General features: G+C 29.2%; 2 protein-coding genes across 2 annotated transcripts in view; one reads left to right on the top strand and one right to left on the bottom strand.

The window, feature by feature from the left end:
* Window positions 1-25,227, bottom strand: part of LOC125869835 (uncharacterized) — a 525,520-nt gene that overhangs the window by 219,403 nt on the left and 280,890 nt on the right. The window lies entirely within an intron of this gene.
* On the top strand, window positions 2,220-5,113 carry LOC125869687 (heavy metal-associated isoprenylated plant protein 32). Its single transcript, XM_049550145.1, has 3 exons — window positions 2,220-2,713; window positions 3,012-3,087; window positions 3,183-5,113. Exons 1-3 carry the CDS (start codon window positions 2,684-2,686, stop codon window positions 4,754-4,756), a joined length of 1,680 nt encoding a protein of 559 aa, XP_049406102.1. The 5' UTR covers window positions 2,220-2,683; the 3' UTR covers window positions 4,757-5,113.

Below are 25,227 nucleotides of genomic sequence, written 5' to 3'. Positions count from 1 at the left end.
AAATACATTTATATTTATGTTTATTTTATACAACAAATACTTGTATAAATAGATGTACAATGAAGCAATACAAATCATCAGAAAATTTTCCAAATCAGTCTCTTCTTTACTTGTTTTTTTATCTCTGTAATTTAGTTTCTGCATTTCAAATTCTGCCTTTCTTTTCTATATATATATATATTTAGTAACTATGAGCAAAGTTGAGTAGTAAAGCTTGATAATAAATTGACTTAACATTTTTACGGTATAAGAGATATTAAGATGACTTATGATATATAAGTGATCCAACCAGAGTTTTTTTTGTATGTTTTTGTTGACTTAACTGTATGTCTTTTTTTCACAACTTACCTTCAAATCCAAAAAAATATGTTAGCTTTTCTAGATTCATCATCTTCAACAAGGAATGTAACATAGTTTTCACATGAGATACCAATTTTATCTTTATCGTGATAATCATATCATCTACATAAATGAGAAAAATAATAATTTGCTTGAGCAAAGTTGAATGGTGAACCTTGTAGAACTTGATAATGAATTGACTTGACTTTATACTTGTATTGCATAACATATATTAGGATGACTCATAGTAAGATATATAAGTGACCCAATCAATTGTCTATACAAACTTTGATCCAAAAAACAAATTATTTTATTTTATTTTTTTTATATAATTCGCTTCTATTGAAGTATACAGTTTTTTTTTTATAATTGTTAAGTTGAATAAAGAGAGAGATCCAAAATAATACAAGATGAAGGAATTGTAATATAGTATAATGAGAACTCTAGGATATACATCCAATTTATACAAAGAGAGGAGTCTAATTATCTCCTAGTTACTAGAAAAAAAAACAGAGGGACATACCAAACTATAATCAGGTCCTAAAAGAATTGTATTTTAGGAAGACATTCTCAATCGAATTTACATACGCGATATATAATAAGTTTAACATTCACGCGTCCATTGCTAACTTATTATCCATATTTTTTTTATCGGTAATGACAAAATATAATCAATGAGTTGGAATCAGAACAACTAATACGTACTAGAACACGACAATTTTTAAGTCGCGTCAAATAATTACAAGTCAAAATAGTAACTTTTTCAATCAAAAATTCCCATCTTTATCAGATTATATATAATTTTCCAAAAAATGAAAAAGACCTCAAAAATAAGCAAAACATTCGAATTGACTCGCTTCCTTCCTTTCTTTGCAAGAGAATCAACTACCGAACTTTATTTCCTTAAATTATGAATAATATTTGGCCATCACATTATTTGCATTCATTAATCAAATTTGTATAATTTGAGTGACTTTTTATGATTTTTTTTCAAAAATTTATTAAATTTCCTTCTTACAATCATGGTAAATATCTATGTGTGTAGTTGTTTTTGCAAAAACAAATAATTTCATCTTAATAAAATATTTAAAATACACATTACTTATCCACCACACATTGATTTGATATAAATGCGTGATACTCAAAGTTATCAGCAATGAATTAAATCATGGTGTGAAAAACATTAAAATAAATCAAAGGAAGTTTTAGAATTGACATTTTAAGGAGGAGAAATGACAGTAATTTGCTGTATATGGTCCAAAATTTGAGAGTAATATTTGCTTCCTACCTCATTTATTACATTATTACCTTATTGGGATAAATTCTGACAAGAGTTTATTCATTTTTGTTGAATAATAAATATTTCTTTTATTTATCAGTTTTGTTACTTTCTTAGTTTTATTATACTTTGCTGACCAACTTACAACCAACTCACAACAAGCCATTAAGCCAAGCCAAGAAGCCAACTAGTTTAAGTCATCAAAGCCCTTAAGCCAAAAAAAGTAAAAGAAATTAAATGTAAAAGAGAAAAAGCCAAAAGAGTTTTCTTCTTCGGCTAATATATTGACTACTCCTTTCCTTCTCTTCTAATTGTCATAATTTTTTTGTCAAACTTTTATCAATATTTTACGATATTTTTTTATTATATTAATAAGTAAAAAATTACAATTTATAATATTTTTTATATAATTTTTTAATATTTATTAAATTAATATAAATTAATTTAATTTTAAAAATTAATCAAATTAACTTTTGAAAAAGATAACATGACAACTAAAAAAAAAGGATGGAGAAATAATTTTTTTTATATTCCAAGAAAGCCCTAAAACTAATAAAAGTAAATGTAAATTTACAATAATAAATAAAAGGCAAAACCAAAGAAGTGTGAGTGAGAACATTTATAGGCCACCCTTCTCTTCTCTTTTCTCTCACTCTTTGTGCCAGTCTGCTCTTTCTTTGAGTGTTTACCTCTTTCTCTCTCTCTTTTCCTTTAACTCTGAAATAGAGGAACTAGAGAAGTTATAATAATGTCTACTACCCATTGCCCCTGAAAACTCTCTTTTTCTTCCTTCTCTAAATCACTTCACTTTTCTTTTCTTTCTAATCAAGATTCCCTCACATTTTGCTCTTTGTGTTTGTGTTGTAAAACCCCATTTGAGGAAAAAGAAAAAATAATGGAGAAAGGGGGTGTTTGAGTTTTTTAGTGTGTGTAAATTCACCATTTCTGTGTTGATTTTTAGTTGTCTTTGGTTTCTTTCCAGATCTATTAGCTATAAAAATCTCATCTTTTCTCATTTCAAGATTACCCCTTTTGTTTGTTTTTTTGGTTCATTAGCTTGGAGATATGAGTAAAGAAGAGTTCTTGAAGATCCAGGTACTTGTTATTTTCTCAATTGGCTCATTCCAATAATGTGTTTGTATAAATTGTTTTTGTTTGGGGGTTGCTTGAGTTTATAATTCAAGATCCTCTGTTTCCATTTTTGTGAAGTAATTAGTATCTGCTTGAATGGAAGATCAAAACTTGTTATGGGTTTATTCACTTTTGTTTGTGTGTGTGTGAGTGTGTGTTGTTTCTCTTGAGTTTGAATGTTGGATGTTTCTGAGAAAGTTAATTACTTTACTCTGTTCTCTGTTGGGTTTGGCTGGCTGGCTGGCTTTGCTTGTGCATGCAGACTTGTGTCCTTAAAGTCAATATACACTGTGATGGGTGTAAGCATAAAGTAAAGAAAATCTTGCAAAAGATTGAAGGTATTTTTCCAAGACTCAATATGTGAATATCCAAATATATATGGCTTGTTTAATACACTATTTTGATTCTGTGTTGGGGTTGTTTTAATATCCAGGGGTTTATAAGACAAACATAGATTCAGAACAAGGAAAAGTGACTGTTTCTGGAAATGTAGACCCTGCTACACTGATCAAGAAATTAGCCAAGAGTGGGAAACATGCAGAGGTATGGGGTGCTCCCAAGGCTGTTAACAACCAACAAAATCAGCTTAATAATGGTAAAGGTGGCAATAACAAAGGCCAAGGCCAAGGCCAAGTCCAAGTTCAGAAAGGTGGGAATAATCAGCCTAAAGGTGGAGGAGGTGGAGCTCAAATGCCAAATCAGCAGCAACTTCAACAGTTGAAGACATTGCAAGATCTGAAGCTGCCCCCACAGTTCAAGGACTTAAAACTTCCCCCAATGGGGAAAGACCAGAACCCAAAGGCTGTTAAGTTTACCATGCCTGAGGTGGATGATTTGACTGATGATGAATTTGATGAGGATGATTTGACTGATGATGAGGATTATGAATTTGATGAGGATGAGTTGGATGATGAACTGGACGATATCCCGTCGAAGATGAAGGCGATGATGGGCCCGGGTGCAGGGGCTAATTCTGGTGGTGCTCAGATGAAGCTGCCAATGATGAGTGGTAATCCTGGAGCTCAGATGAAGCCAATGATGGGTGGTAATCCTGGAGCTCAGATGAAGCCAATGATGGGTGATAATGGTGGAGGAGGTCAGATGCCTAATATGATGATGATGAATGGTCTTATGAATGGGCAGCACCCTCAGCTTATGAAGGGTGGAAATGGCAGTAACAATGGTGGCAATAATGGCGGTGGTGGTAATGGGAAAAAAGGTGGTGGTAATGTCCCTGTTCAGATTAACATGGGCGGAAATAACGGTGGTAAGAAAGGCGGTGGTAATGGGGGAAATCCAAATCAAGGCGGAGGACCTGCTCAAAAGGCTGGCAAGAACGGTGGAGGGCAGCCGAGTGGAGGTGGCGGCAATGGTGGTGGACAGAACAAGAATGGTGGTGGCGGTGGCGGCGGTGGTGCTGGCAATATTCCTAACATGAATGGCAATGGGGCCAAAAAGGGAGGTGGAGGAAATGATGGGATGCCTCAAGGCATGCCAAACAGGATGATGGCTATGAGTGGAGGTGGAAACATGGGCCAGTTGGGAAACATGCCTAATCCAATGGGGCAGATGGGTCAAATGGGTGGTCTTCCAGTGGGCCAAATGGGTGGTCTTCCAATGGGTCAAATGGGTAATCCAGTGGGTCAGATGAGCCATGTTTCGGCAGTCCAAGGCCTACCAGCAGGGGCAGCAATGGGGGGCGGCGGTGGTGGTAATGCCGCCGGTGGCTACTTCCAAGGTGCTGGTCCTGAAGTCATGGCTGGCAATCCGTACTACCAGCAGCAACAAATGGCAGCTATGATGATGCAGCAACAACAACAACAGCAGCGTGCCAACGGGAACGAAAGGTTTCAACCAATGATGTACGCTCGACCACCACCAGCTGTCAATTACATGCCACCACCAGCACCTTACAACCCGTATTACTACGGCCATCCACCACCTCCAAGTGATAACTACAGCACCTTCTTCAGTGATGAAAACACCAACAGCTGCACTGTGATGTGAGAGAGGCTATTAAAGATGGATAGTGTGGCTGCTGCATTCATCGTAGTCTAAATGATTTTCTTAGTCTTTAATTAATGCCATAATATACAAAGGAGATTAATTTTCCCTTTGAACCTTACCTTAGCTTTGTTTTACTTATTTTTTTCTTTCTTAAGTACCTTTTTAATCCTAAGATTAGATTAGGGGTTTAATTTCATGATAGAGTTTAATGGTATATGAAGTCTTTAGTAGAGAGAGAGAGAGAGAGAGGTGGGACATGGAATGTTGTAAGTTGGAAGGAGATGTTTGTATATGTTTTATATATCTTTGATCAAGAAGAGCAAAGGAAATAAAATTGGAAGAAAATCTAATCCTTTTTATACATTCTTATTGATCTAGACTAGAAGAAATGTTATACTGTCAATTAATTAAAAATATGTGGTCATAACCAATGATCAAGCTTTCACTCTATTTTCACTATCTATGTGATAGTTTAAAACAATTGGTCATCTCTGCTACTGCTGCCTCCTCTTTTCAGTTATTATAGTGTCCTCCATTTTGTTAGTGAAATAATGGAGAGGAGCCTATTACGGTGGGGTACATGTCCTACATGCTCATTCATTATTATGGAATATGTACTTGGTCCCACTCTCTTATCTATCCCTCTACCCTACAATCACAAACTTTTTAATATAAAAAATTCTTATAGGAAAGCGTTATATTGACTAAAAAAGAAAAGTATATCTTATAAATCAAGACAAGGAAGAAATATTAGATGTAACTCTAATGACTAAAAAGAAAAGTATATCTACACAAGGAAGAAATATTGGATGGAATTTAGAGTTGGTAATTAAAAGTATCTAGTGTGTACTATATTGATTTAAATTTGATGAATATAGGAATTAAGAGAGTAGTGGGGTAGGAGGTGTAGGAGTAGCATAATTGGGTATAGTGGGGGAAGACAGATCCATGAATGTAAAGAGTAGCAAAATATTAATGTACTTTTATATATATATATATATATATATATATATATATATATATATAGAGAGAGAGAGAGAGAGAGAGAGAGCATGTGATGAGTGATGGAGACAAGCTAACCACTTTTTTTATATCCAAAAAATCTAACGGCGTTGACACTTTGACACTATTATTCTCTACTCTTTTATATATACATACATTACAAAAAATAAATACTTAACCAAGTATATAGTAGGTTATTTGTCATATTTTTTAGATTATATTATTATTACTTAGAGAGAAGTATCTGTAAATACTCATAAACTTAGAGTAAATTATTAGTTTTATTATTATTACTTAGAGAGAAGTTTTATTCTCGAATTATTGTCATTCTTAAAAGTAACTCTCTACTTGACTAACTAAACTTATATATATTCTCGATTTGCCACACGACATAACAAGTGGTCTCAAACAGAGGCGTATCTAATTGGGGGGGGGGGGGNTCACCGGGTTCACGTGATTCCATGGCCCCCTCCCAAGATCATATACAGTAGTGCTATAATTTTAAAAAAAATATTGAAATATAGATGCGTGAACCCACACTTCAAGTATCACATAATGTGATTATGACTGGGTGCACCTCTCTCCGCGAGGTTAGAAAGTTGAATTTTATATTTATCTTATTTTATTTTTCTTTCTAAAATTAGATAACACTTCTCTAAGTGATAATTGGTATATAAGAATTAATTTTAGACCTATAATTTTAAAATTTTAACAGTTTTCAGTAGTAAAAACCTAAATGTCGAACCGATTAAATTTATATCATAGATCAACCTTTATATAACAATGCACACATCGTCTCAAAATCCTAGATACGCCTCTGGTCTCAAACTCTTGTAGGAACATACGACAATTAAAAAACGGAGAGAAATATTGAAAACACCTCTAAACTTGACCGGAATTTAGTGGGGGTGTTTCAATCATGTTACAAGATTGGAGTATATTTAAATTTAGTTAGTCTAATAAATGAGTTTTTTTAAGACCGATAATCTTGTATTGCTTCTTAAAAGCACCTCCTATTCTCTTTCTTCTTCTAAAAAAATATATACTTATTCATTTTATTTATGGGACAATGTTCTTACGTGGATAATTTATCAATAAGTAAAATATCGAAGTAAATTATAACATTATGAATTAAATTTTGTGATCTCTTAAAAAAGGATAGAAAATAAGATCTCATTTTAGTGTAAGATAATATTATTTATTGTAGTGTACTAATTAAATGAAGTGGAAAGACGCAGAATGATAAAAGGAAATCCAATAAAATAAGAAAAAAATACAATAAAAATATAACAATGAGACAAAGTACAACACCCTAGGGCCCCACTAGAGTGTGATTGGTGGTACTTTTAGCCAAAAAAAGTACAACTCTGTTTGCAGTATCTTTTTCACAAGTCATAACTCATGTACAAATATGACTTCTTAATGTGTTATATATACACAAAGCATTTGCATGTTACTTTTATCATCACTCTCTTATATTTCGCAAAACTTTTTTTGTAATTTTATTTGTACTATACTCTTCTAATTTCAAAATATCATTGTTTTTAGAGAGAATTATCTTATTTATTTTCGAATTGCCTTAGTTTTTCAATTAAAAAGTACATCACAAACAGTTGATGTAAAAGGAACTTTTTTTTTCTCAATTTGAACAAGTCTAAATTCCTGTATTTTGAGAACATATACTAAAAATGTTTTTATGTGGGTAACTGTATATTTTGAAAAATGCTTTTCTACACTTCCATTAAAGACAAACAAAACATATTTTACCATCCGAAATTATAGACTAGTCATTCCTTTGGTCTCGATTTATATGACTCACTTTTTTTTTATCAATCTAAAAAAGAATGATATGTTTTTATATTAAGTAACAATTAAACTTTTAAATACTTATTTACCCTTACTGAAATAATTTATAATTATACAAACATCTAGCACTTATTTTAGATCACAAACTTTAAAAGTTTTTCTTTCTTTCTTAAATATTGTGTCAAATCAAATAATTCATATAAAATGAGAACGAGAAGTATAATAATAGCATTGTTTTTTGGTTCCTCCATGCAAATAAGGGGGAAGGAATTAATATTCCTGAAAATATGTTTGCAAGGACCAAATAATTCAATGGGTGAGATTCAAGGAAAGTTGTTTGGTCACATGAGGCATTCATTAAATTGTAGCTCCAGATCCAAAACTTATAATTCTGCATTTCTTCTTTATGGACACACCTACCACCCCTGGTACATTTTAATGCTCTACCTTCTTTTTTTCTATTAGATATAGGATATTTTATATTAAAATTCGATTAATTTAGAAGGAATCAAGACATTTGATTAAAGAAGAAATAATAACTCCAACGGCTATACCATATTCTTTGGTGGTTAATGTTGTACTTCATTTTCATTGACTCACCTTAAAATTCTTACATTTATATATTGGTCACATTTTACAAGTGATTACTTTCCTGTTGACTTTTCTAAAATTAATGTATTCCCTCCGTTTCTATTTATATGTCACTATTTTAGATTTTACGTGCATTAAGAAACTAAATAAATTTACTATTCTATCCTTATTTCATTTTTTTGGAACTCAAGTTTTCAATCAATGAATACGAATTAATTTATTTTGATTAATTAATTTAACCAATGAACATGAATCATTTACTTAGTTTTTCTAAGTTGGTCAAATGTATATTTTCAAGTCTAATAACTCACAGGGATAAAAAAGGAACAATGTGGTAATTTATGCATTAATTTTATGAAATGAAAAGTATTATGAACCAACTATTTATAGAAAGAGATGACATATAAAAAAAGGAACGGAGGGAATATTTATTTTAATTATCACTTTCTTCATAATTTTGGGTTGTGTATGGATTGAATTTGAGAATTATCTGTTTTATATAACAATTTTTAAATTTCGCAAAATGTAATTCGAATTTAATTCAAATAATCTTAAATTGGACTGAAATTTTGAAGTTCGGTATTGAAGTAATTATTAACTTGGATATAATTTGAAATTTTAGTTTAAGTCTATAAGTTGCGTTGTTTCTTTTCGTATTCAAATAAAATATTTATATCAAATTAACTTAATTATTGCTATCACAATCATCTAAATAAAGTATTCATGCAAGTAATGAAACCATTATTAAGGAAATGTAACAGAAGCATTGATAAGATCCTGTGAATTAATAAATCCAACATAGTAAAATCATGTCATATAGAATTTGCTGACAATAAAAATAAAATATCTAAGAAGTAGTTAGAGTAAAAATTAACAAATTCGAACATTGAACTTAGGTATTGAATGTATAGATGAGGTGATGTGTGATGAATAAGGTATATTTTTGACTTATTAGGTTGTACATATAGGTAATGCAATAATGTCTATTGGGTCATCCGGATAGGGATAATTATTATAAGGTATTTTGGATAAAACTTTTAAACACAAAATTAAGCATTAAATCTCAAAATCAAGAATCGAATTGTCATAGTATTCAATGGCACTTGAGAGATTAATTTTTGGTTCATGTAATCACTAACAACTAAATAATTTCTAAATATACGATACAAATATATAATAATTGTAAGGATGGTATTAATAAAATGAAGAAATATAGTCATATCTGCGGTGACGTACGAAGAATTTATCATAAGCAGTATCACCCGTTTAAAATGAGAGTATATATATACAAAATACTTGTTTTTACAAAGCACCAAATAATTACTACTAAACAAAGAAGGTCAAAGAAAAAAATAAAAAATGAGGTTGTGGAGGTTTGAACACAAAACCATCTAGGCTGCGTGCATTATTTGTTTAAGAAGTGTCACTTAGAATATATACTAGATATGGGATTCCGTGCCAGCATGGGGCCCAATATATGTTACTGTTTCTGTTTTAATTAATGTGGTACATATGAAATTTGAAGTTAATCAATTTTTTAGTATGTTTTTATATATTTTAAGTTGCTAATTATTTTTATTTAGAGTATGTTTTACGTAAATATATTATAAATCACAATAATTAACAAGTTAATATAAAAAAAAACTTACAAAAAATTCATTGACTTTTGAAATTTCATTTGTATCACATAAATCAAGACAAAGCGAGTAATATATATGAAAATTACATAAAACGTACTATAACTCACAATAATTAGCAACTTAAAATATCTATATATCTATATTTCTCCCAATTTATGCGGTATAGATGAAATTTTGAAAGTTAACAAAAACTTTTATATGTTTTCAAATATTTTAAGCTATTAATTATTATGATTTATAATACTTTTTACATAAAAAAATTATTTATATAAAGTATAAAAGAAAAAAATTTTAAAAAGGAAACATAAATGTCAGCAGGAGTCCAATCTATGTTAATTTCTATGTTTTAATTATTGTAATACCGATTGAATTTGGAGAACCAACTAATTTTTTTTAAAGGATTTTTTTTATAAATTTTAAGTTGTTAATTATTATAATTTATAATATTTTTATTAATCTAAAACCAATATATGTTTTTCTCTGTCTCAATTACATGAGACATATGGAATTTGGAGAGTCAACTAAAATTTTAAAATATGTTAAGTTGTTAATTATTATACCTTATAGTACTATTACGTGATCTTCAAATAAAATATGTAAGTTTTTAATTTCAATTTATATGTCATTGATATAATTACATATATTAAGTAATGAAGAATTAATGTCTAAATTATGTGACACCTATGAATTTTGGAGTGTAAATCAAATTAGTTATATGATTTTAAAAAATAAAGCAGTTAATTATTACAATTTATAATACTTTATATATATATATATCTTTATGATATTGATATTAGTATTATAATAAATTAGATTTTAATATTTTTAAATTTATGATCTCAATTGTCAGCCTATGCCACATTATAAAATGTTCCAAAGTAGATATCAGATTTACAAAAATATCAATGCCAACTAAAGTAATAAAATAACATCTAAAGGCATGAACCTATATATGTATATATAAAGCTGAATATAGACAATTTGATGTGCCATCTCTCTACGACCAGTATTTCTATTCATCTTTTTTCTCCTTTTTTTGACATTTTATCTTTGTTTTGTATTTTTTATTTGTATTTTTTTTAAAAAAAGTATTTATGTCATACCCGATTAATTATGCCCTTTATAACATCCATTACACTAATATAGATTTAAGTAAATGAAAATGGAAGATGAAAAGATAAAAACTATTCATTTTTTATAACTGTTTATAATTATTTTGCCTATAAAAAAAAATAGTTGAGCATTTGTAACAAATAAGAACAAATTTCCTCACTTTGGCTCTTCTTAGCTTCTTCTGACGATGATGATCAATATATGGTATCAACTTTTGTCGCTAAATGTCCATCAAATTTCTAGGTCATGTGACTTTTTTAACAAAAGAGAAAGAGAGAATATTTCATTATTCTTGTGAAGACATTGATGTAAAGAAAGAGATTATGTAACAAAAAATTCAAAATAAAAGACTTTTTGAAAAAATGTTTATTCCTCCTACAAGGAGGGAAAATTTATTGTGGTTGAGAAATTTATAAGAAGGCTGATTAGTGTTTCAAAGGGTAAGAAAAATTATTTGGAGAAAAAATCATTCTATTTATGGAATTCGTATCAAATTAGGAGGAGAACAAGCAAAATTTATTTTGTGATTTGAAAAGAGAGAAAATTAGATATTATTTCTTTCAACCTCATTATTCTTCTAATTTCTTTCTTCTTTTATTTTGTCTTGATTTTTTGTATCTTTAATTAAAGTTTTTTTTTCTTATTTATCTTTAATTAAAGTTTATATATATTTTCTTAAAAAAGAATTTAAAAGGATGATAATATTTAGTTTATTTCCTCATCGATGCTATTAATCTCATAATTAGTGTTATTTATATTATTTTCTTAATTACTTCTTTTTCTTTCATTTAATTATTTATTTGAAGAAATTAGTTATTATAACTTTATAAGAATTACACATGTATTTTTACATAATTGATTTGTTATTTTTAAAATTTTTGGATCATTCTTCATCTTAAAGTTTCTATCTATATGTAATAATAAAGCTAAAATAGAAAATGTTGGGTGACACCTTCTTAGCAATATATACTTATTTATTCTTATCAATGTTTCTGACATTTTTTGTTATTTTTTCCTTAAAATAATAGTTGCCTCGATTTTTAGTTTTAGTTTTATTTTTTTAGCATTTTCTAATTTTAAAAGACTGAAAAATTTATATTGAAAATTTACAAAATATAAAAAATGATTTATTTAACTCCTATCATCATCAATATTATTATTAATTTGTTTTACTTCTTTTCTTAATCTTCATTTCATCATTAATGTAATTTATATAATTTTCTTAGATATATATATTTGTGACATTTCTTAGAAGTTAGGATTACTATTTATTTAATTTTTAAAAATTTTGAATTCTTTTGTCATACTAAATACAACATGTTTTATTATAATTACATTTAATATATTAATCAATATGTTGTACGAATGAAAAGAAAATTATCATTTCACAAAAACAAAGGTTAAAATATAATTTATTATGATTAAGGAAAGATAAAATTATTATTCCAATATCCATAACCATATATAATACATTAAAAATTAATTGAAAAGTTGTAAATGGAAAAGGAATCACCATTTAAGGAATCATTATTTTTAATTTTTTGGATCATTTCTTTTCTAAAAGTTGCTATCCATATGTAACAATAAAGTTAAAATAGAAAATGTAGTGACACTATTCTTAGTAATAGATACTTATTTATTTTTATCAATTTTTTCTGACAATTTTTGTTATATTTTTCTTTAAAATAATTATTGCCTCGATTTTTTTTTAACATTTATTTTTAATTTTAAATGATTGGAAATTTTATGTTAAAAATTTTAATAATAGAAAAAATGATTTATTTAACTTTTATCATCATCAATACTACAAATTTATTTGACGTTTTTTCTTAATCTTCATCTCATCATTAATGTTATTTATATAATTTTTCTTAAATCAATTATTTTTTCTTTTTTAACTCTTTTATATATATAAAGTTGGATATGTAAATGATGATGTGACATTTCTTAGAAGCTAAGATTACTATTTATCTAATTTCTCCAATTCTTGGGTTCTTTTGTCATACTAAATACAATATGTTTTATTATAATTACATTCAATATAGTAAACAATATGTTCTAGGAATTAAAACAAAATTATTATTTCAGAAAAATAAATATTAAATTATAATTTTATTATGATTAAGGAAAGAAAAAGATATTATTTCAATATCCCATAACCACATTCAATACATTAGAAATTAATTGGATATAACTGTAAATGACAAATGAATCACCATTTAAGGAAAATAAATGTTTGCAATACCATAATAATTAAGGAGAGAGTAAGATATTATTTTAATATCCTAATTCGGAACTTTTAATCTACTACTCAATTAAAAAGAAAACGGAAAAGGGTCAAAATTGCCCCTGAACTATGCCCACTTATACCACCCTCCATTACATTTTGGGATCAAAAATACCCCCGCAGATATCCCAGGAGACCACAAATACCCTCAAGAGTTAACACCCCAATTTTTTAGTGACGTGGCAAGCCACATGGGACTAATCCCTCCACCTAAGCATTGGCAACTAAGATTCACTACAAAAGAATTTGACTTTTAGTGGTGACAAAGTCGCCACAAAATCCCAAAATATTGCCACTAAAGGATATGAGTGATTTTTAGTGGCGACTAAGGCTCCAACAACCATTCGCTAGTAAAACCTATTTTTTCAACAAAAAAATATGATAATTAATTTTCAATTGCGACCTAATTTTCTAAAATAAATAACTTGCAATATCCATATTAAAAACATCCAATATTATTACGAAAAATAATCAAAATTACTTCTCGATTCAAATCTTCTACTATATATATATATATATAATGCATCATTGTACATTTTATACATTTACATATGACATAAAAATAAAACATATAGTGTCTTCAAAATCCTACTTAATCGATATCATATTTGGTTTTTTAAAAACAATGAAGAAAAAAAACACAAAATTAGAATTTAATGTTAAAAAGTTTTAGTGACGATTTTCTGGGCTTTTGTGGCGACTGTTGTTGCCGCTAAAGGTCTAGTTCTTTTGTAGTGAATCCTAATTGGCAACGCTTAGGTGAAAAGATTAGTCCCACGTGGCTTGCCACGTCAACAAAAATTTGGGGTGTTAACTCTTGAGGGTATTTGTGGTCTCTTAGGATAACAGCAGGGACGTTTTTTATCCCAAAATGTAACGAAGGATATAAATGGTCTATTTCATATAGTTCGGGGGCAATTTTGACCCTTTTCCGAAAAGAAAATGCATTTAATAACATTAAAAAGTTATTAGTTTAATATTTTTTTCTCATTGTACTAATTCAATTCAATCAAACTTAATTTTAAAGATAAAATAACAGCTTCATTTTAATTGTTATCAATATATTTCAAAAAATTATCGCGAGAAGGCTTTTCTTGCACCTTATTTTAATTTTCATATACTATTATTATTTTTTCTGTCACTTTTAAATGATTTTTTATTTCGATTTAAAATTTAATGTTTATTCTTAAAACTCTGATGGTACAAATTAAGGTGGAGTAGAATATAATAAATGATGATTCTTCTACTAAATAAGAAGATATAACGAAATTGAAAGGGTGAAGCTTTTTTTTTTTTAAATGGATAGGAAATTCTATTAAGGTATCATTACGTCATTATTCAATATATTTTTAATATAAATTTCATTTGCTTATGCATTTGTTTAGTACTCCCTCTGTCCCTAATTACTTGTTCACTTTTCCTTTTATAGTTGTCTCTAATTACTTGTCCATTTTGACAAATCAAGAAAGAACATTTGTTTTACCTATTATACCCTCAATTAAATTACTAATTACTTTGAAAATTGCAGAACTTTTCATCTACTTCATAATTAATAGGGGTAAAATGATAAACTCACTGTGTCATTAATTGATTTCTTAATAAATGTGTCAATTTAAAAGTGGACAAGTAATTAGGGACAGAGGGAGTATTACGGTGTTATTTGACATTATGAGATATTTCTTAGACATTTAGGAAGAATGGTACACCGAAATATATATTATATATTAAAGGATCAACTTCATGCAATGGAAGAATTTGTTATTAGCAAATATATTTTAACTTATTTGATAAAAAATATATTCTTCCACATTTAATAGATGTAAAATTTGTGAAGCTTTATTTTTCTCACAATCTTCATATTATTAAAACAAATAATAATATTACGATTAAACAACAGAGTAAATATAAAATTAATCAAAAATATTCAATTTAAATGATCGCGCGAAGTGCGGTCAAGTTCTCTAATTTAAAACAAAAAAGTAAAATTTAAATGGGTTTACTATAGAATTCCTAGAAATCCAACTTGAAAAATTATGTTAAAAATGGAAAATAAAAAGTGAAATAAATTTAATTGAGAGTTATCCTTTGTCTGTCCCATTTTATGTGACACTTTTTATTTCTCGAGAATCAAATAGTTTAAGTTTGACCATAAATTTGCATATGATATCTTCAATTTTTTTTAAAAAATTGAAGAAATTAGATAAATAGTAATCTTAGCTCTTAAGAAATGTCACATCATCTTTTACATATCCAACTTTTATATATATAAAAGAGTTAAAAAAGAAAAAATAAGTGATTTAAGAAAATTATATAAATAACATTAATGATGAGATGAAGATTAAGAAAAAACGTTAAATAAATTATATATATAAAAGAGTTAAAAAGGAAAAAATAAGTGATTTAAGAAAATTATATAAATAACATTAATGATGAGATGAAGATTAAGAAAAAACGTCAAATAAATTAGTAGTATTGATGATGATTAAAGTTAAATAAATCATTTTTTCTATTATTTAAATTTTTAACATAAAATTTCCAATCTTTCAAAATTAAAAATAAATATTAAAAATAAAAATAAAAATTGAGGCAATAAATATTTTAAAGAAAAATATAACCAAAATTGTCAGAAAAACACGTGTACAGAAAGCAGTACACATTCTAATGTGTAGAAAAAGTAGAAGTAGATGAAGTTACTTTAGTTTATCTTTTTGGTGGGCCTCAATGTACAATTTCTATAGCTTTTAGTCCAGCTCTTTAGTGAAGTGTTGGTCCTCCCAAACTCCCATTTCTAAATATGAGTAATATTAAAGGATCACCCTCATGCAATGAAAGAATTTGTTATTAGCAAATATATTTTAACTTATTTGATAAAAAATATATTCTTCCTCATTTAATAGATGTAAAATTTGGGAAGCTTTATTTTTTTCACAATCTTCATGTTATTAAAACAAACAATAATATTACGATTAAACAATAAAGTAAATATAAAATTAATCAAAAATATTTAAATTTTAATGATCGCGCGAAGCGCGGCCAAGTTATCTAGTGGTGTAATGAAAGCCAAATGTTCAACCAAAGTTAAAAGGTGGACATGTGTCTTCCCAAAAATGAAAATATGAGTTTGCAATTGAACTACACAATACACGTGTCTTATACAATAAAGAGTAAATAAATGCATTTACTAAATTCAGTTAGTTTCTAGTACAATTTGCACTACTTTTGGTACAATAATTCATTGCGATGTTCGTACTTTAAAAGTGCCATTTCTAAATAAGAAGAATATAATCGTTATATCTTCTTTTGTTTCTTAATTGTATATACTTATTTAGTAAATTTTTCCAACGAAGCAGTGTCACATAACACCCCTTCCACCTTCCTAAATCCGCCCCTGCATATCTGGCACGCGGATTATAAATATTTAACAACATGATTATTCATGTGACTAAAATTTGAAGTTATCGTAAATATAAATATTAAGCATAATAATATCATTCTTGTTTTACGTAAGAAAATTCACGTGAAAACATTTGGCTGTTTATTGGGACAGACCCACGTTGATTTTGTTAGTTGCCGTTACAATTAAATGTCGTCTTCTTTAAAATCTCACTCTTTTAATACGACAAATTACAAACTATTCATCCTATTATTCTTGTTATTATATGATCATATATTCCTCTTTCACACTATGAATTCTTACTCAACTTGTTAAAATAATAAATTAAACGCATTTTATTCTTCACATCGATCTTTTAAAAAAGTGAATGGTTTCTTTAATTTGTTTTGAGCAATTCTTATTTTTTTTAATTTACTTTTAGAATTGAATTCGATTCAACGTTCATTTCTTTAATATGATATTGAATAAAGATGTATTCAATATTATAGCAGTGAGGTTATTTGAATCCACCACTTTGGATACAAATAAGAAATTTATAAAAATTCAATAAAATTATTATAACTAGTAGGTCTGAATCTATAATTTTTAAAATATAAGAGGTTCAAAATTAAAAGTCTTAAATTTTGAACTCAAATAGTTTAATTCTAAATTTGTGTCTCTATTATTTAAGCAAGACGCATCGCAATTATTGTCCCTCAATATTAGGTATTTATATTAAATCATTCACACTCCAAATATTCAGTCTTAAACGTGAGAGGGAGAAGGGAGAGGGTGTGAAGAGTCGCACAAGATTGTTTATGGGATGAGTAATCTCTTTAATATATATGACTTGAACAATCTTTTAATTTTAAAATGACTTTTAGGATTGAGTTAAGGTCAAAATTCATTTTATTAACATGGTATCAGAAAATGATATATCTCAAATCTCATTTTCAATATTGATCCTTCTATTTAATTGCGCACACACCAAATATCTAGTTCTAAGCAAGAAGGGAGGATGTGTGGAAAATCCACATTATCCCTCAAGAAATAACTTTTTTTTATTAAGTCATTAATTTCCATAAAGGGTTTAAGCAAAATAAAATAAAATATAATGAGACATTTTTGGAATTACTTGAAAATGAAGTGGCAGAATTAGAATGTATAAACTCACACAGTATCTTTTACTGGTCCCTTTTCTTATTGTCTGGATTTTCAATCATTTCATATCACAAAAATTGCGGCAGTTTTAAAGGGGGAAAACTTGTTTACAGCATTTAAGCTAAATTAACCACTAAATTTCACTTAATTTTTCTGGTTTGAGAAATATTATTCCCCTTACTTTTTAATAAGGTAATATATTATGTTGATTATAATTAGTTGTTAAAATTGAGTTGGATCATTGAATGAAATTTTGAAATATAAATAATGACCTTCAATTATGATTAATTATTACTAATATATTTATCCAAAAATATAAAAATAATTAAAAGTACATAATAGTATCTTCAGGTGGAGAATTTTTTGTTCAATTTGAACAACTTTTTGGGAGAAAAATCAGGATTATTTTCCACGAGGCCTCTCAGTAGCTTTTATAAAAGTGCCAAGAATTACTACAAATTAGTTGTACTAAGTACTAACATAATGATGATGAGAGATGAAGTTGACAACCGCTAACAAATCTTGTGATGGAATGGTAAATATATATATTTTTAATTAGAGTTCTCGTATTTGAGATATAGAGTCGCTTTTATTAAAGAATGTTGGAAAAAAAGATAAATATACCCCCGAACTATCATAAATGGTATGCAGATACCCTCCATCATACTTTTGGGACATTGGTGCCCCCTGCCGTCTAAAAACTAGAGCATATATGCCCTTCACTCTAACGGAAGACTAATAGGGACACGTGGCACAATCTTATCCGTCGATAAATGTCGGATCAATGGATAATATTATGACACGTGTATGTCCGTTAGTATAAAGGGTATATATGCTCTAGTTTTTGAACGACAGGGGCAACAATGTCCCAAAAGTATGACGAAGGATATTTGCATACCATTTATGATAATTCGAGGGTATATTTGTCCTTTTTCCCAAGAACGTTTTAAATGTAGGATTTTCTGGCGTAATTTCGTATTTGGTCGAGTTTTAATATAAATATTAGACACCGAATGAAAAACTAAAAAAAATGTTAGAAGTTGACAGCCACTCCTCTTTTACTTTTTTTCTCTCTGCATATCTCCTTGAGTTTTCACTAGGTAAGTGGATGACTATAGTAGGTTTGGTTCACTTTAATTCACGTCTAATGTAGTAATGTGTATAATAGAGAATGATGATTTCGACATTTTAATAAATATTTTAATTTTATCTTATTAAACTTAACAATGTCTTTCCTAAATCAATCACCTCAAAAAGATATTCTAATCATGATAGAGTAATTAAAATTTTAATGTCGAAATAATTAATTTTAAATTAATAAAGTACAATTTTATATAATTATTAGTATTATAATAATATATATGAATTTTATATGTGATTATATACTGGACTGTGTGACCTAACTAGAAAGAGCTAATGCCTTAAAGAGAAAAGAAGACATACAAGGTTAGAGTTTGTTCTTTCGCTCCTTGCTGCAGGAGTGACATACAAAAAAAAACCTTCTCGAATTTGAAGCGAATGAATGATCAGCCTTTCCTCGAATTCGAAGCGATGAATCATCTCTTAGCCTAGGGTATTCAATATTTCAATTTAATTTTATATCAAATAACAATTTAAAAAAAAATATATAATTAACTATCATAATATCAAAATTACAACATCAAAAAATTTAATTTTGATATGATATTCAGTATCTGCCCTGCCATGACCATCCCTAATAGCCAGTCATACATGAGCTATTTTTGAGAAAAAAATTCTATCAGTTGAAAGTTGAAACTAATTTTTTAACCAGTTCTACTTTCATCTAATTGATTGAACTTGCAATTGAAACCATGAGAGTCTTGACCTAGCTATAAATAAGATAAATTTATGTCAAACAATCATTAAAGCGTGTTATGAAATAGTATAAAGATTTCCTTATTAAAATTTTTGGGTTTCTTCAACCATCAAAATGGAATGTTAAAATCTCCTGTAAATGACTTTTTAGGATCCAAATCTTGAATCAGTTGAATCAGTAAATTTCAGAAGGTAAACAAAAGGAAAAATATTTTATAAAATATATATGTTTTGTTTTGGTCAAATATAGGAAATTCGTCATCCAAATATCATTTTTTCTTCTAATTTGGATTAAGTTATTCTCTAGATGACGACGTACTTTAAATCATTCGTACCAAATATAATTATAATATAAGTATATTTCAAAAGTGTATATAATATCCAGGAGAGGTATCAGGTTCGACGAAAAACTACAATATTTATATATAATTAAATTATTATTTTTTCGTATATAGTGAATGTTGAACCCTCTACATTCTATTGTGTGTTTTTTTTTTTTGAATCTCTTAATAAAAATCTTGACTCTGTTACTGATAATTACGGATAAGGAGCATTGGATTAGTTTCCATTGTTTGAGTTTAAAGAGTCTCCACTATATATAACATTATATGTACATTAATTAAAAGAAATTAATATATTTTTTAGAATTGTTTTGTCATGTCTTTAAGTCAAAGGGAACAGTAGAGCAGGTGGCTCTTTACATAAACCTTTTAGGCAGAAATTTGACTAAAATGATAGATGTGGTTGGAAGTTGCTTTTTATAAACTATAGATATGGAATTTGACGTTTTGAAAATGAGACTTATGTCTTTATGATTTTTTTTTTATATAGATTTAGAATATACGCATTACGAATCTTTCATTTATACTTTATAGTGCGAGTGCATGTGCTACCAACTTCATGTCCCATCACCAAATTTTTTTGTTTTAATTTGGGGAAAATTATAAATAGCACCTTGTAATTATCGGAATAAATCATTTACACATTTAACTAATCGAATGACTTATTATTAGAGATGATGTTTTTGAAGGAAATATTATATAGTTAGACATACTTCACTATCATGTATATTATTATTATCTATATTTTTAAAATATTACGTATTTTATCACTAATTAAGAGTTTTCTACGTATCTTACACTTAGAAACACGTATTTCTACTACCAAAAACATAAAATAAAGAGAGAGGCGAGCGAGATTGGGGAGGAAGGTGAGAGAGATTCGTATGTATTCCAAATACATGTGAATCACACTAGATACCAGATACATGGAGACTGATGAGCAAGATGGGAGAGAGGCGAAGGAGGCGAGTGAGATTTTCTATGTATCCGAGATATATGCAAATCCACTTAGATACAATGTGTCTAGAACAAATTACACCTAATTTTGACTCCATGTATCTGAGATACATGTATCTAGAGGAACCAAAATCTATACGTAATATTACAAACTAGAATCTATCTAAGTAATTAGTATAAGAATTGGATATGATTATGAAAACATAAGAATTATTGATACAATGTGTGGTATTTATACATGTACAAATACAGAAGAAAAATGAGTTTGTTGAACATAAGAGACCTAAAGAGAAGAAGAACTAACTATGTACATAACTTAAACATACTAATGCACTAGGACTATACACTCAATATACCAACGTACTAGGACTCTACATCCTTATCCTTATCATGCACCCTCAACATTGACTCAATTTGCTTGAGACCAATGTTCGCTAAAGAGGTGGGAAAAAACCCTTTTGGGAAGTGCTTTAGTTAACGTATCTGTTAGTTGAACTTCGGTTGGAATGTGATGAACTGAATTTTTTCCACTTTCCACTTGGTCACGGACAAAATAAAAGTCAATTGCCACATGTTCTGTTTGACTGTGAAAGACTAGATTACGACATATGTCTATGACACCAATATTATCGCAAAAAATCTTAAGAGAACAAGGCAGCTTGAACCGAAGTTCTTGCAGTAGGTTGGTTAGCCAATTGAGCTCCACTTCAGCCAAATATTAGATCTGACAATAGTGTATTGCTTGTTGGAGCACCAACTAATTAGATTCTTCCAATAAAAATAACATAGGCTAAAGTGGAGTGTTTAGTGTCGGGAATTTCATCCCAATCTGCATCTGAGTAGGCGAGTAGTTGAGAAGAGTTATCAAGTCTAAGTTGAAGTCCATATGTTATGGTTCATTTCACATAATGAAGAAGCATCTTTGTTGCTTGTCAATGTTTAGTTGATGGAGAGTATTGCAATTGAGCGAGCTTATTTACTACAAAGCATATAACAAGTCGTGTGATGGTGATGTATTGCAATGAGCCAATGACCTGCCTATAAAATGCAGTGTCTGCTGGAAAAAAAATTGTCATCCAAGCATAAAATGTCACTTGTGGATAGAGGAGTGCTCACATTGTTTACATCCAGTATATTTAACTTCTTGAGTATGTCTACAATGAACCTACTTTGTGTGAGAGTCAATACATAATTATGTTATATAACTTCAACACCTATGAAATGTAAAAGGCACAAGATCCTTATCAAAAATCCATCACCCACATGTTTAATTATTGCATGGACTTGTGTGTTGTTAGAGCTTGAAATAACAATATCATATCATAGATCATAACAACAATCAGAGAATTAGGAGATCATTTGATGAATAAAGAATCATCAGATTCAGAATGAGCAAATCCACATGATAAGAGAAGCTTTTTTATTTCAGTACTATCATGCTCATGGTGTCTAGCGAAGTCCATAAATAGATTTGTGTAGTTTGCACACATGATTTGAAAATCGAGAATCGACAAATCTAGGTGGTTGTTGCACGAAAACTACATCATATAGAGTACCCTCTAAAGAGGCATCATTTACGCCAAGTTGATGTAATGAACATTTAAGATACATAACTAGGGATAAAATAAGTGGAATAATTGTTGTTTAACTAGATCGGAGGTTGAATGAAAGTCAACTCCAAGACGTTGATGAAATCATTTTGCCACTAATCTGGCTTTATAACACTCTATGGATTCATTAGGCTTGTGTTTGACATAAAAAAACCCATAAACACCTAACTACGTCTTGAGAGGGAGTAGATGAAACCAATGACCAAGTTTTATTTTTAAGTAAGCTACGTGTTCTTTTGTCATTGAGGCCTGATATTCATGATATTTAGATGTTTGACTGATTGAGGCCAGACATTCATGATATTTAGATGTTTGACTGAAGGTATTTGGGATAAGCGTAAGGATTTTTACGGTTGAGTATGCAAGGTAATAAAAAACCATTTTGAGTTTGAAAATATTATTTTCAAACCTAGTGACCATTCGATTTGATGGTGTTTCAGAAGTTGGTTGTGGAGATGCATATGGACTGGTATTTTGAAAAGAAGAATAAAAAAGATTAAAAAAAATGTGCAAAAGGACTTATGGTAAAGTTGGTTGGCACGTCATCTTGATGATCTTGAGTGTGCGATCCATGAGTAGATATGGAGTTGACCAAATCAGCAGTAGCAACAAATTAAATTGGATCTGTAACAACATGAGGTTAGGGAGGTTGTGAGAAAGAAGAAGGATTAGAGGGATCATCTAGACACAATCATTTTTCATTTGCAAGACTTATGGACGAAAGAGGTGAGGATAGTTAGTTGTCAATGGAAAAATATGTTCAAAATATACCAAATTTCTGAAGATATACACTTTTAAAGAGGCAAGGCCTAGGCAAGCATAACTATTTGTGGCAGATGAATATCCTATGAATACACAAGGATTGGAGTAGGGATCAAGTTTGGTTTATGTGTAAGGCTTTAACCATGTATAACAAAGACAACAAAATATCCTTAGTTTAAGAGGGATTCATGTAGTTTTAAAGAGACATTGAAATAGAGATTTAAGACTTAGAAGTGGTGCTGACATCATGTTAATGAGGTAGACTATAGATTGGAATGCAAGGAACCAAAATTTGAAAGGGGCAGAAGCTTGGTGAAGAAGAGTTAAAGTGGTGTCCACAACGTGACGATGTTTTCTTTCGGCCGTGCCAACTAGCTGAGGAGTGTATGGAGGACTTATGAGATATTGGATCCTAAGTTCAAGATAGTGAATTTAAGGCCAATGTATTCACCTTCCCCATTAGTGTACAACATTTAATTCTCAATTGAAATTAGTTTTGAACCATTAGAACATAATTAGTGAAATTTTTCTTAACGTCTAATTTGAATTTTAGAATAAACAACCAAGTATATTTAGTGAAATGATCAACAAAAAAACATTGAATTTTAAATTATTAAAAGAGATAATTGGAGAGGACCCAAACATCTAAGTAAACAACATTAAAGCCTAGAACTTGTAATTAAATTGTAACGAAATGGTAGACGATGATTTTTATTGCATAAACATGAATTATAGAATGTAAAGGACTCAACTTGGCTAATTAGTAGGTTGAAAGAAGAGACACAAGCTTTGGTAATATGAGCTTGAGGATAGCCAAGACGAGCATGACATAGATGCAATGATGGAGATGTTGATGCAACAAAATGTGTTTGAGGACAAGATAACTGATTTGATCATGTATGCGGGCTACTCATTGATATCAATATTACTCTTTCCTTGAAGAAGACATGCCCACATACTCAAATCATTTACAACAAAAGAATAAGGAAAAAATAAATGGAAGTTAGATTTTGCCTATAAAATTGAGCAACATGAATCAATTTTTTTAGATGGAAAACAAAGAACATTTTTCAAAAGAAAGTTGGGTGCAAGATTAGGAGAAGTTAAAGTAGTGTGCCAATATGAGTGGTAGAATTTTTTTTTACCATTATGTATAATTATCACATCCATCCCAAAGAACTCAGTAGGAGTCTGAAGAAAGTGAGAGTTGTTTGTAATATAATAAGAGGCTCCAAAATCCACAACTCAATGGCTTGGGAAATTAGAAGCATAATAGTGAGGATTGCCAAAATTAGCATATGTTTCAATAACACTCTGTGATTTGGACCTATAGACCTTTGCAATGTGACCAAACTTATCACAAAGTTAACATTGGACTCACTGATTATTGCTTTTGGTGGTATTCAGCTATGTGAATGAATTGTTATTCAGAATAAAAAATTGACTACAAAAATTATAGGAACTTGATGGAGTGGTGTTCCCATAATTGAAATAGTTAGGTTGTCTATTTTTTGAACAGTTGTTGGTGGAATGTTGATGAAGTTGAGCAGTGATCATGGGTGTGGTTAGTTTAGGTTCTGAGTGTTTGATGAACATTGTCACGCCCCAAGGCTACCCCCTTGACGTAAACACAGGCTTAGGATCACGAGTGACCCCAAGCTAACCCTGAGCTGGCATATCATAAGCATATAAATAATTTACTGAATTAAGGGATATTATGCGGAAACTTAAATAATAAGATAAACTGAGATAGGAAATACCCAATACTGGTCTAAATAACATACTGAATAAGAGTTTACAATGCTGGATTATAACTCAAACTACTAGAACTGATTCTAACTATGTCTAAATTAAGCCTTTAACTAACTAGAAATGCTGGGACATTGCCCCAGCTAACTCAAGCAAAACTGAAACTAAAAAGGAAAGACTGACTAATTAACATGTCAATCGTCCTCGAAGAATGAGGACTCACCATTGATGCTGCTGAATGCG

This window comes from Solanum stenotomum, chromosome 1, assembly GCF_019186545.1.
Source record: "Solanum stenotomum isolate F172 chromosome 1, ASM1918654v1, whole genome shotgun sequence".
Taxonomy (NCBI): Eukaryota; Viridiplantae; Streptophyta; class Magnoliopsida; order Solanales; family Solanaceae; genus Solanum; species Solanum stenotomum.
This window is presented reverse-complemented; position numbering and strand designations above follow the sequence as displayed.

Coding starts and splice junctions, on each gene's coding strand:
- LOC125869687 (XM_049550145.1), top strand. CDS start 2,684: ATGAGTAAAGAAGAGTTCTTGAAGATCCAG. Junction 2,714..3,011: donor AAGAGTTCTTGAAGATCCAG/GTACTTGTTATT, acceptor TTGTGCATGCAG/ACTTGTGTCCTTAAAGTCAA. Junction 3,088..3,182: donor AATCTTGCAAAAGATTGAAG/GTATTTTTCCAA, acceptor TTTAATATCCAG/GGGTTTATAAGACAAACATA.